Consider the following 14,518-nt stretch of genomic DNA (forward strand, 5'->3'; position numbering starts at 1 on the left):
GAATTTTCATGTACAAGAGGTAAATCTCCCACAAATGAAACATTTGTATAATGTATATTTTGGGAAAAGGTAATGGCGCTAATGCACTTTCATTCCCCGTCTGTGCAAGATTGACTTCTTTTTTCCTGCTGTGCATAAAACAGAGAAAGCACCCCGGCAGTTAAATGGAAATGGTCAGTTTTCACTCTTTATTGTATCGAAAGAATTGCTCTGTGTGCTCTTTTCTTTTCTTTTTTTTTTTTGGTCATGTTATACAGTCATCGGAAATAACAGACAAAGAGGAAAGCCAGTGATTTAAATTTTATTTAACAAACAGAACATAATTAGCGAATTCAGAAACCACAAAGTAGCCCAGAAAACCAAAATAAAGAGACAATTTTCTTGTCCAAAAATACACAATGCCCATCTTCACGTACTGCCTCATTCGGATTAGTTTGGTCACGTTTGGGGGGAAAAAAAGAAGCTCTCGGAATCAACAGAACTACTCACAGGCCACAACACGGTTTAAATACGCTCAATTAGGAGAAATATAAATTACCAAAAGGTAAAGCTAAACAATTCCAACTTTACATTTGATTTTCTCTTATTTGGCCTTTTGGGAAACTGATGAATAGAGTGATACCACTCTCTTATCTGTCTGGAGATGCCTTTCTACAGAGTCGGGTGAGCTGCAACAAGTACCTCCAAAAATATCACACGGCTGCAATCAAAGTGTACAAATTACACCATTCACCACTTTTCCAGAGGATGTGTGACAGATTTGGCTGCACTATTATTTGGCAGGGACGAGTTGGCAGGCAAACAGCGAAGCCTTCGGGGTGTTTGTTCAGGTAGGCCACGGTTTGACGTGGTGTGGCAAACTTGTAAGCAAACAGTTGCTTTTTTAAATATCCATCAGTCGTGAAGTAGCATTATCATCTGGTTCTCAGTTTCTCTAACTTTTAGAGAAAGTAATATTTGATTTTCTAGCTCCATGAAGAGCAACAGACTGAGATGACATTCCCAAAAGTCGAATGTTTCTCTCTGAAATCCTGGAAATGCTCAAGCGAAATACAAAAATGTAGTTAAATAGAGTGCTTGACTTAATGTACGTACCATGCAACCACTGGAGAGCGGAACGGATCATCTCATCTGAATCTTCACCGCAAAATGAATAAGCATTTCCCAAAATGTCAAACTATTTCTTTCAGTGAAAATCAGCTGACACATCCGCAGGGGCCTTTCAGGGAAATAAAAGTTTCCTTTTGTCTTTGTCTGCTAACCATAAAATAAACAATGTTCTTACTTTTTGGACACTACACCCACACATACGAAAGAAACAGTGATAATTTCTTATTGTAGCACTGAAAAATAAATAAACCTCATAATGTACAGTTAATATTACACTCATCAATACCGTTTCATCCATTTCAAATGTTCAGCAATGCTGGATTTCTGCTAGGTAATATTTGGTCAGGAAGGAAAACGAACCCAGGTAGAAATGTACACTGTGAGCATCTCTCAACGCTCACAACTAATTTCCAGTATTGTACACTGTAGTGACACAAACATTTCATTAGTAGCAGTGAATAAAAAGCACACGCTGATATTAAGCACATTGATGCGTTTGCTTCCAATCTTTTTGTGCTTCCACCTGTGGCTCCAAGATAAAAAAGGACCTTGGCATCCCTCTAGGTTTTCACAGTGAGGAGCCTAACTTTGTCCAAGCTTCTCTTTATTAAAAGGCACACTAGAAAACTTAGCTGTCCTTCAAATGATCCACACAGTAACTGCCAATTTTCCCCCACAAGACGACAAGCTCGAAAAGAAATCAGCACTTACTACTTTAAAGATGAGCAATGTTTCAGCGAGGCCAGAGTAACACCTGAACATATCTTGTGTTTCTTAACATTTCAAAGCAGTACATAATGCAAGAGATTAGTCAAGTGAAAGTGTCCTTGGAGTTTGCTTTTATCGATGGAGAGCAGCACTCAGAAACTGATATGCAAATGACATTTTTTACACAAATGTCCCACAATAACAAGCTACATCCTTGCCGCTGATGACAAACTTGCGATTTGTTTTAAATTTCCAATCCGCTCAAGGACACATAAATATGTCATAACTGAAAGCAATTATTCACGTTGAGATTCGATGCATGAAAGAGAGGGGCGTAACCTGAAGTAAGAGGAGCCATCTGTAACTTATGTGGGATTTCGTATTCCCTGATTCTTTCAGGGATGAAGAGGTTGATTCATCATCTTCATGTGCTCTTTCAGCATTTTAAAATGCTTCCCTGCCCACCACTGTTTATTTGGATGACGTTTGTGCAATTATAGCATCCAGCAGGCTTTAGCAACCAGCCAGAGATGGTGTGAACGGCTGCCAAGAAGCAGGACATGCAATCCACGCAAGTCCCTCATTTTACAGGCTTTCTAAAGTTGTATCTGGTACGTCTGCGTGAACATTTTCTTTACCCTGACATGCAGCAAAGACGCTTCTTTCTTCCCTGTCTCCATCCCAAACGTACAACATCCTCTCGCCTCCTTCCTCCTCCTCCTCACTGATTTACATGCTCATTCACCGCCAGCGTGACCTTCTGCGGTGACAACATTCACACTTTTTTACCCTTTGCGCAATCTTGCTTTGGCTGACATTCACAGAAGCACAGCAGGTGCTGAGATATTCAGCAGAACACTTCATTTATAACCCAACAGAGCTCCCTTTCCGGCTTTTCTTCACCCTGTAGGGTCAGACATTTCTTTGTGTTTTATTGCTAGAGAAGCACTTTCACCACAAACACACCGCACTCGCCACATTCTTTCTCTGTCTTTCTACTCATTCCTCACCGCGATCTGATCTTGCCATGAGCTTCTACTTAAAAAACCCCCCAAAAAACACTTTAACCAAGGCGGCCTGAAAAACTGCAACGGAGCAGCTGGTGAAACCACCGATTTATTTCTCCACTCCTCTGGACAATTTTAATTCTCATAAAACTAGCCAGCAGTGATGCTATCACCAGCAGACTGATGAGCTACTGTGGCAAAGTAGGACAGATGCCTCTTCAGATTACTTCTTCTCTTCAGTGGAAGTAGGTCAAGGTGTGTTGTTGTTGTGCTGTTACTACACAAAAATGTGTCTCCGTTGATCACACTGTACGTTTGGATTGATCTCTGATGAATCTCAGTGGACCAACTGTTAGCTTGCTAAGGATGTGCATTAGACATGATATAATTAAAACGCTTTAATGGTGGAGTTTAAAGTACCTGAGCCAGACTGCACACGCAAATGATCAAGGCTTGTGCCGTGTCTTTACAAAGTCTCACATGGCTTTGACAATGTGCCGAGCTGAACCTGACATCGCCTATCGAGCCTACGTGCTCCGGTAGGTCTTGATGATATCTTTGATTGTCCTCCTGCAAATGGGGCAGCACGCGTTCGCCATCTTCTTGAGTTTGAGACCGCAGGCGTAGCAGAGACACATGTGCCCACAGGCATAGAGGACCGTGTCCACTGCATTCTCATAGCAGATGGTGCATTCATCACTCCATGAGCTGGAACAGGATGGGAAGGTGGGGGACTCTGGATGGTTAGAGAATGGAGAGCTTGGGGTTGTACCTGGGGTGACAAAAGAAAGCCATTAGAGATATGAGAGTCTGAAGGTGAGGCAGAAAAACGGAAGAAACCTTCCAGGTAGTTCACCCAGACAGATTCAGCTCTGCTCAATCCGACGTACCCTACATCCAACGCATCTTTTATTTTACCTGTCAGCACTATTCCCCTATTTTTCCTGCTAATGAAGCTTCAGGACAACTTTGTGCAAGAATAACTGAGTGCGCACTCCAATCATCACTCCTGTTTTGCTGTCATACTGCCGGCAGCTTGGGACGGTAGTGATGTCAAGGATCGCTGCTTCACATCACCAAGGTAAATATTTGCTTCATGCACTGACGTGCTCATCGCGACTTGACGTCTTGGTGCTGTTCAGTCAGCGTTTGCGTGCTGCTGGCTGTTTCACTGCTCTGTTGCACCTCTGCATTTTAATAAATGTAAATTTCATAAACATTTTCTTTTTATAAACACAATGGAAAATCTGGAAAAAACAAGGCATGTGGAAATACTTGAATCGGAGACCATGACATGGCTTGTAAAGATGTCACGAAACTTCTCCGAAAAGATACGCAAAGAAAGGAAAGAAAAAAAACCCAAAACGCTTGGACAAACCTGTTGAGGAGGAAAAAAGCGTGTGGTAGTTGGAGTTGAGACTTGAATTGAGGTTGATATTCAAAGGAGTGTTGAGGTTGGACTCAGAGTTGCCACTGCAAAGCATTGTGGGTGTGTTTGGTGTAAATGATGGAGAGCTGGGCACCGATGGGCCTCGCAGGTCTGGGTGCTGAGATGAGCCTGGGGATAGAGAGGAAACGATACCTTTATAGAAGTATTCAAAAGTGCCAAAGTGTCACATGCAAAGATTAAACATTTCACTTTTCAATCGTCCGCATCTTTGAGAGTCAGGGCTGATAATTAGCTAATGTAGGAGGTTTGATGTCTTGTTACATCTCTGTCGCTATCTCAGCCTGTCATTCTCTCCCTTACACGTACGTCAAATATTCTCTATCACCAAGCAGATGACTTATGAGTCTACAGTGTGTGTGTAGGTGTGTGAGTGAGTCAGGAGCCTATGAATTGATGTAATCTCCCCTCACCCTACTTTTCCTTCTTCCTTCACGAGCCCACAATACCTCCGGGTAGGGTACAAAAAAAACCCCTCTCTACAGACGCTCTCTTGTGCGTCCCATGTGATGTGTCCCCATCCGCACCCGATAACTACAGGCTCTGGCGTCATACTGGCACTTCATCTCTCCTCACAGAAGAGCGTACCAACCCCGATTTCATAGAAAGACAAAATCTGATCAAGTCTGCCTGGCAGTGATGTAGCATTGTTGTTTTACATTGAAATACTACTACACAGTTGGTTTGGTCACTTACTTGGCGCCACCATGCTTCCATGTGTCAAATTATCTAATGTCAGTGGTTTTCATTCAATTCCACTATTTGCTTATCCAAATTTTCTTACAATACAATGTGGAGTGGAGAACAAGAAAAAAAACGAAGAACCACAGATGGTGGGAAAATGCAGGAAAAAAGCAAAACGCTGTAAATTCACAAAAAAAGGAAGGGAAAACGTTAATAGGGTTTGTAAAATGTATACAGTTTGTTGCGTAACTGTAGCTACGTGCCCCTATTCGCTGCCCTGAACTCTGATGCCTTTTCCTTGGACCACTTGAACCGCTTGCAGTTCAGTTTCAGCTTATGTAAACAAGTCATAGTAGCTTTTTAATCATGCAACCACCAGTGTGTTTGTGTGAAAGAAAGAAGAAAAAAAAAAAATCAGTAGATGGAGCAAAGTCTGCATGAACACACTGCTTCTGGTTATGCGTGCTTAAACGTTCCCTAATTTGCTTGCATTTAAGGTCAGCGCTGGGACTGATGATCGCAGCACTTTGCTGAGACACACTCTTCTCAGAGTCATCTGTTTATTTATTCCTAAAGTTATTATATATTTTAAAGTGAGAGGACGTATGCATACAGTAGCATTTAAACGGTACTCCATTAAGCGCTTATGTGGCAGCTCTGAGTTAATGTGTTGGTGAACTCCAATAAGGCCAAATGGATAACCACCTTGTCTATTCATGTACCCTTCTGTCTTCTCTTGTATTATGCATTCATGGCTGGCTGTGAGATCGTGAGTATGTGTGTCTTTGGTTGTGCTGGCAGTGCAGGAGACTTATTTGTGGTTGAGCATGTGTATAGTGGCTTTCAACACTTGTTTATTTACACATCAAGCAATTATGGATGAACATTAGCATTCCTCCACCAAACCCAAGTTTGATATTCGCTCTCCTTTTAGCCCTGTTTTACCCCCCACTTAACTCCTCCATTCATCCAGTACTGCATATTTTCTTTTAGCAACTAGCTTATGTGCTAGTACAGTGAACTCACTGCCATGCTAAACGTGTTTTCCTGGTGTCAGGTGTGAGGGAAACTCATTTTTTAACTGTGTTTTTGTCCCCATAAATTTTGCTAAAGGTTGACTAAATATTATTCTTTTTTACCACCATACCCCAAAATCCAATCAATTATGAGTCAGCTCTAGTTACTGCAATGCAGCCATGGGTTTTATATTAACGATGGATGTCATACCAGCATTTAAAAGAAAACAAACAAGCAAGACATAAGGAGGTGGAGGAGGAAAGGCAGCCAAATCATAAAACATACCCTGCTTTGTCTTCTATTTTACTCTAAATGGGACCATAATTTAGAAAATGAACATCATGTAGTATTAAAGAAGACCTGAATCTAGTGATTGAGACCACAGACTCACTGGAAAAGTATTTGATGAGATCATGAAATTAGTAGTAGGGTCATTTTCTCGTACTATCAGATTTCATTTGGGAACCAAAGAAGCGACCTTCTGCTGGCCATCTGAAAGATTGCTAGATTTTGATATTCTGTTTTGACAGCAAATAGAAAAATGCTGCAAAAGCACACACAAACCCCCCCCCCCCAAAACAATAGAAGTGGAACATAACTCACAAAACAAAATAGGAATTCTTTTGGGGCGACAATAACGTGAAGCAACAGCTGCAGAAGTGACGAACTAGCAGTAAACAGCTAATAGCAACATGTATCTACAGGATTATATGAATAATGCACTTGCATCTACTTCTCCATCATAACACTGATGAACCGTTTGCTTCCTTTAAGCGTGTCTCAATGCAGTCCTTCACTTGCTTTGGTTTCTCTCACTTCTGCAGCTGTTCTATCACGTTAGCTTCTCTGTGTTTTGTGAGATTTTTTTTTCTAACCAAGAAAACGTTAATAGGGTTTGTAAAATGTATACAGTTTGTTGCATAACTGTAGCTACGTGACCCGATTTGCTGCACTGAACTCTGATGCCTTTTCCTTGGACCACTTGAACCGCTTGCAGTTCAGTTTCAGCTTATGTAAACAAGTCATAGTAGCTTTTTAATCATGCAACCACCAGTGTGTTTGTGTGAAAGAAAGAAGAAAAAAAAAATCAGTAGATGGAGCAAAGCCTGCATGAACACACTGCTTCTGGTTATGCGTGCTTAAACGTTCCCTAATTTGCTTGCATTTAAGGTCAGCGCTGGGACTGATGATCGCAGCACTTTGCTGAGACACACTCTTCTCAGAGTCATCTGTTTATTTATTCATAAAGTTATACATTTTAAAGTGAGAGGATGTATGCATACAGTAGCATTTAAACGGCACTCCATTAAGCGCTTATGTGGCAGCTCTGAGTTAATGTGTTGGTGAACTTCTGGTGTGTTTTGCCCAGAGACAGTGCTCCTGACTGGACAGTTTTTTTGTGAACACTAGAGTCCATCTGGGGCAAACATCTATATAACATTAAGTCACTTAAATCACCTTTTCTCTCAATTCTGACGCTCAGTTTGAATTTCAGCAGGTTATCTCGACCATGTCTATATGTCTGAATGTGTTTGGTTGCTGATGTGCGATTGGCTGATACACAAGCAGCTGAACAGGTGTACTTAACAAAGTGGCCGGTGACTGTACAGTCTATTCATAGCCAACGCATTAAGCTCCACAAGCAACACCAAGTGGCATGATACAAGCTGTCCTGTCCTACTGGTGAAGGATTTTGGAGCTGTCTGCAAGAATACCTGCAGAGTTTTCTTGCATCAACTACATTTTTTGATATTGTGATTGATCAAAATTAACATAAATATGTAAGGCACAAATTTTAAAAGATGCCAGTTCAGCAGCTAATTCTGAGTAACTGCCATCTAAAACAGAGTGCTAAAAAATAAGTAGCATTAGTATTAAAAAATACATTTTTTAATACTAATGCTATTACTATAGATCACAACTTTATAACAAATGGTTCATTTAAACCCTAATTTAAGAAGAGGTTACTTGCTGTGGGGAGCACAACCACAAAAATGAACTGAAAGAAGCTGGAAGCTCTGTGGTCAGAGTTAGGTGATAATTCTCTGCCGAATCTTTCTTGAAAATATTAATAAATTACAGCTCATATATGTATTAATCACATTTACAACTGAAATTAGCATGTAATTACACGAGTAGCCCCTTAGACCGACCCATGAAAAGATCAAATCACTGTTTCTGAGATAACATGGACAAAATGACCACGTGAGAGCAACAGTCTCCCATCTGTTCCGCTTCACGGGCTTGACAACACCCAGCCACGACAAACTGTCACTTGCCTCACTGGCTAGATGTTTCCATGGCAACTCATGGCGTGCGGGATGCTGCGAGTGGGTGAGCAGAGACGTCACAAATGCACTCCCCACAGCTGGAGTGGGTAATGACTCGAAGAATGCTCATACCCCCAAAGAATCAGGATGGGAGGGAGAAAGAGGAAGAAAAAGGCAGAAGGAAAAGAGGAAGTACAGAGACGACTCGAGGACCAGTGTGACAGGAACTGGCTGTGGGTGGAAAACCCAGCATTGCAATTCTCCATGCAATTACATTTTAATAATGCATATGGAGGGCATCATGAGGAGCGATCACAGGCACCCTCCTGATACATAATGCTGACTGCTGGGAGCCCACGCAAGACAGAAATAACCTCTTCAGTTCCTGGTCTGACTGACTACATGAAAGGAGAGAGAGCAGAGAATCCACAGATGAATTATTATAGAAAAAAAAAAAACTAACCAACCAGAGTATTTTGACCCTCTTTTTCATCTCAAATGTTAGATTTTCTATGAAAAGATGTCTATCGTGTAATTCTGAGCTGTAAGAAAACTGTTCTCTATCAAGACTTAATCTGCGATGAAGATAAACAGATCACAAGCACTCACTCATGATTCCTGCCTGCTGTGATATTTTACCAATACAGGCAAATAAACTATGTCCAAGCTCCAGCTTATAAAAATCCTTAAAGTGCAGGAGACTTACCACTGAGGAAATCAAAATAAATATTTCAATCTTAACCTCGTTCTGCACAAAATGAGGGCAGATGCTGAATGTCAAATGACCTAGAAAAATAACCTTTTACTGACACGAGGGCCTTCAATTTTCCACCTACAGTAAACCCTGTTTTGAAACTCTCCCAAAGAGATTCAAATATGTACAGAGTAGACTGATTACATGTTCTGAAGAGTTGAACAATCAAGTGATCTGTAGCTCTTGGACAGAGCCTGAAGGCAAATCAATTTCCTCAAAGCTCCCTGAAAAGAAATCTGTTTTTACTCAGTCATAATCACTACAGCATTTACATATAACCCATATCATTTCATTTCCAACCAAGAAATTATTTTGGAGAGCGCAATTATCTGTTCCTACTTTTTTTCATTCTGAGTCCTGAACTGTGTACGCACACCCACACTTTTAGTTCAGAGTACCTTGAGGTAACGTCACGTTACCACTGTGTGAAATCTGCTGGAATCAAACCCAGCTGATACGAATTCTGTTCATCCGACGGTACAAAGTTAACATTCACGGGCAAATCGTGGGGGTTGGATGTAAATTCCAAAAGCGATATATGAGTTGATAAAAAGGCAGAGAGCAGCCCCAGACAACAGAGGAGGGAGAAACTATTTCATGACTTGACTGAGTGGGAATTCAGCTTCCAAAGGTCATTCCACGATCACGCACTCAGTTAAGAACGGAAAGTTACAACTGACACCCTGCAAAGATCTGTGAGCACATCTGATTTCCTTGAACGAAGATTTAATTATTCAGAAGGAGGAAAAAGGAACAAAAATCTTGAAAAACTGAAATCTAATAAAAGACTGAAATCTAATTACCAAAAACTCATTTTCTAAAAGGGCTGTGGCTCGACAGTTAAACATGGCTTCAATGCAAGCAGCTCTTAGGTAAAAAAAATCTTAGTGTTTTCTGAGGGAGCAATAACAGTGATGGAGTCCATTCTTGTGATAGCTTAGGTTTTTCCTGAATTTGTTCTAATCCAAATTTGATTTAAGAACATAAAAATAGATTTTTAGGTATCTCACACACACACACACACACACACACAATGAAAAGATAAAAACATGAAAAGATCAACTGAATCTACCTAAAATCCTGAGTTGTGTGATGGTGCCGTGCAGACCGAAGAACATCCAGAGAGGCCTGGAGTTATCGACGCACAGCTGCATCCCTGCACTGACGCCATTATGGCTCATCATAACCTCCCCCTCTGCGTTCACCACAAAGCCCAAGATATCGCCGCTGTGGAGTGGCATCGCTACGCGACGCACAGCCCAGAATTCCTTGCGGTCAACCAGGGACTCTGGGTTAGACGGCAGATCAATGGGCCTCAGGGTGGCAGGGTCACAGGATGTCACGCCATAAGAAAGCGACCCGGGCCGCGAGACACCTGCTTTCACCTTCACAAATACAGTCTCTGAGCAGCGCATTGGTCGGCTGGTGAACACCAATGTCCTTTCATCACCGCGGTGATCCAGCCGAGCCACCGTGTGCTTATCCAGCACGGTTACGTGGATGCCGTGCACAGAGTGAAAGTGCAGATCATTGTCCAAATGGCTGGGCAGAAGCGAGCACTGCTGTGAGTTCTGTGAGTTTTGGGGCACATGGCAGGAGGAGGAGGAGCTCAGGGGATGTAGCTGCTCCTCATCCTCATCATCTTCCTCCAGATGCATCTCTTGCTGCTGCAGGCTCAGGTCACACAGGCTGACGGAGAGGCGAGGGTCACCACTGCTTCGCTGAATGGCGGTCTGGTGGGCGGAAGCGAGAGAACGAGGACGCAGGCAATCCAGTGGGACCATCTCGCTGTCTGTGGAAAAAAGAAGAAGAAAAAAAGAACACACACACACACAGCGATGTTATGTAATCACTTGTTTGTGGTGGGTTTTTTTTTTTTTTTTTTTTTTACAGAGCACATTCAAATCTAAATTCATGCACACTGCCTTTATTTGTTCTCTAATAATTTTTATTAGCACTCTGGCTTTACAGCTGCAAAAAATGAATCAATTTACAGTCTTTGCAAGTAGAAAACAGAGTCAGGAGGACTAAATGAAATTAATGTAGCCACTTAGTAATCTGCATATTTCCTTGTATAACACTATTTTGTTTTATATCCTCAGTCTATACACTGTTTATTCATCACACCTGCCACTCTAAACAAATGGTGGCTTCCGGCTTCTCTGTTTTATAACATATTCATTCTAAAGCTCTCTCTGCACTAAGGCTTCAAAAGTATGAACAAAATTTTTCAATGTTTATATGTTCCCGAAACATATCAGCACTTTAAGTGGGGGAAAGCTATAGCTGCAGGCCCAGTGGCTCCATCACAGTAGGACATAACAGCTTTATGTAACACTGAAGGAAAAAGAGGTCCTGTGTTTGAGGCCCCGTCTCGCTGTCTCTAGCTCAGGGTCCTGTGGTTTCTTTTGCTTGTTTCTTACAGTCATGGTAAAAAGAAAGTACACCCTCTTTCAGTTTTGAGGTTTTATGTATCACAACATGATGAAAATACACTGGTCTCTCGCACGTCTTAAAATTAAGTAAATGCAACCTCTGCTGAACCACATGACATGAGATTTGTGCCATTACTTATTCAATAGACACTGAGCCAACATGCAGACACAGCGTGTGAAAAACTACGGACATTTTCACTGCTTCAAGTAGGAATTAGGAGGGTAAGTAGGAGCCAGGTGCTGCTCATTAAATGCACTTGATTAACTGATCATCAGCAAGTGTGAGCACCTCTATAAAAGCAGAAGATTTAGCAGTTGGCTGCTCTAGTATATTCAGGTATATGTTAACACAATGCCAAGGATGAAAACTTATCTTAGAAAGTCAATTACTGCTACCCATCAATCGTTCTAGGACATCCCAGCTAATTCTGCTAAAGGTCAGATTGTACAGTGCAACAAACCTAAAAGCTACGTCTTAGACCCTAAAGGCCTTAGTTAGCAAGTTACATGTTGAAGTTCATGACCTGTCCAACAGCTAAAGCTTGTCAAATTAGGCCATGCAACAGAACAATGATCTCAAGGACAGCAGCAAATCTGCAACAGAATGGTTGAAAAAGAAAAGCGATTTCCCAGTCAAAGTCTTGAATTCAACCAGAATGAAACTGTAGGTGGACCTTAAGAGAACTGCGCATAAAACAAATACCTGCAAACCTCAATGAACTGAAGCAACGTAAAGAAGACCGGGCCAAAATTTCTCCGCAATGATGTGAGAGACTAATAAGGTCATTCAGAAAACAATTACTTTAAGCTGTTACTGCTAAAAGTTGTACAAGCTACTGAATCACGGGGTGTATTTAATATTTCACACTCTGCTTCTGCATTTGGGTTTAGTTTTTGTTAAATAAATGATGGAACAGTGGAAACTGCTGGGTGTCATTTTACACCTAAGGCTAGATTTAAATAATTTTAATAGCTGCTAAAGAAAGATGATTTTCTTAAACTATGTCCTGATATGTTAAAGCCTAGAACTGATAAAGGGTGCACTATTTTTTTTTCTACCATAACTCCAAGTGTGCAAGTGAGACTTACCACAGCTCCAGTCCTCCGAGCCTTTAAATGCAAAGATTATATTTCCAAAAATTTACTGAAGCCAGTTTATATATAGTCTTTGTCAGAGAGTAAAACCATATGTATACATCCAAATAGCTACCACAAGTGTTTACAAAACAAACTGCCTCAGCACCAGCAACTTAATATACCTCTGTCTACTGGTGACATTTTCAGCTATGTGTCTGGATGCTAAAATCAGCTTTTTTCCAATCGTTGAAAGGTAAAGGGACTCCTAAAAACGGCATTACATGTCTCTCCATGCTCTCCACCCCACCTCACAAATAGGCCTTCCTGTGCTAAATCTGCTCACTGTTAAATAGAAACCACACAGGAGCATCATTTAAAAAAAAAAAGAAAACACAGCGTGAGTGTGCTTTCCATGCACACAGATCATCTGCATCATGGCACGCTTGGGGACACAGAGACATATTTAACACGGCCATCTAAAACAAGCTAAAATTAGGCTGATTGGACATCTGAGGAGAGCAAGCAGAGGGCAGGCTGAGAGATGAGTGACATGACGGCTCCCAGCCTCGATCTGCTTTGGGCTTTCCCTTTGAGAAGTGGATGAAGAAGGAGAGCGCAGCAAGGGACGACCTGACAAAAAAAAAAAAAAAAAAAAAAAAAATAGGGTAGGCACTTGAATGAAAGGGCAGACCTCAACATCTCTCCTTTATCAAACAAAGATGGCACATCTCCGGCTAGCCTCTGATAAAGTGCTTGACATTCATTACTACCTCAGCCAAGAGCGTGCACGATCAGGCACGAGAGTCTTATTATTAGCCGCCTTATCATCTTCAAGGCAAAGTTAGCCGACTTACAGGAGATAATTTCTATTCTTGCTATTAAAGCTTCCTGTGGTTCACAGTTTTGGTTTCTGAGATTGGCGCAGCACTCAAGCCAAGCTGTGAGGGGAATAGTAACATTCAAAGATATACAAAAGATAAAAGAAGACCAAACAAAGAAAGACAAAGACGTGAGGCAACTAAATATGTATGAGCTCTTCCTGGGTTTAGCCTGAAAAGAGTCTGGGAAAGAATTTTACTCATGAAACTTTTGACAAACTATGAAAATCTTTGGGTAATACATGGTGAAGCTTGAAACACCTAATACACCACATTTATCTTCTGTCTGATAAAATGTGCAAAACAATGTCTTTTTACCAAGTATCAAAATGGGGAAGCAAGGTGATTTAACTGTCTGTGAATGTAGCATGGTTGTTGGTGCCAGACGAGCTGGTCTGAGTATTTCAGAAACTGTAGATCTACTGGGATCTTCTCATAAAACCATCTCCAGGGTTTGCAGAGACTGTTCCAAAAAAGAGAAAATACCCAGTGAGCTCAGTCCTGATGGAGAAAATGCCTTGTTGATGCCAGAGGTCAGAAGAGAATGGCCAGAATGCTTGAAGCTGCTAGGAAGATTGAGAAAATGTTGCCTGGACTGATGTGTCTCAGTTTCTGCTCTGAGGGTAAGAATTTGGCATGGACTATCCTTCCTTGAATGTGTGGGTGATTCTTGGCATGCTTTGGATCCCTTAGTACCAAATGAGCATCATTTCAAGTATTAGTGCTGACCACCTCCATCCCTTTATGGCCTGAGTGTACCCATTTTCTGAAGTCTGCTTCCAGCAGGATAACGAAGGATGACAAAGCTTAAATGATCTCAAACTGATTTCTTGAACATGACATGAGTTCACTCAACTCAAATGGCCTCCATAGTCTCCAAGCCACCAAATAAAGCAGCTTTGCGATTGCGGCGATTCAGACCACGGATGTGCAGCAACTGTGTGATGCTATCATGTCAGCATAGAGCAAAATCTCTGAAAAAACTGTTTCCGGCACTTTGTAAATCTACGTCACAAACATTTAGGGCAGCAAAAGGGTTTCAACTCAGTACTAGCAAGGACCATAGGTTAAAGGTGTTAGCTAAAAGTATTGGATACAAATGAAAACTGTTCTAACAAAGCAAATTCATAA

General features: G+C 41.4%; 1 protein-coding gene across 1 annotated transcript in view; it reads right to left on the minus strand.

The window, feature by feature from the left end:
- Positions 1-282: 282 nt before the first annotated feature.
- Positions 283-14,518, minus strand: part of LOC113034880 (E3 ubiquitin-protein ligase NEURL1-like) — a 34,916-nt gene continuing 20,680 nt past the window's right edge. The window contains exons 4-6 of the mRNA XM_026190015.1: positions 10,070-10,789; positions 4,204-4,383; positions 283-3,597 (exon numbers count right to left, since the gene is read on the minus strand). Coding sequence (XP_026045800.1) covers positions 3,353-3,597; positions 4,204-4,383; positions 10,070-10,789 — 1,145 coding nt within the window. The 3' untranslated portion in view covers positions 283-3,352. The remainder of the gene's footprint in view (positions 3,598-4,203; positions 4,384-10,069; positions 10,790-14,518) is intronic.

The sequence above is a fragment of the Astatotilapia calliptera genome, chromosome 13, assembly GCF_900246225.1.
Source record: "Astatotilapia calliptera chromosome 13, fAstCal1.2, whole genome shotgun sequence".
Taxonomy (NCBI): domain Eukaryota; kingdom Metazoa; phylum Chordata; class Actinopteri; order Cichliformes; family Cichlidae; genus Astatotilapia; species Astatotilapia calliptera.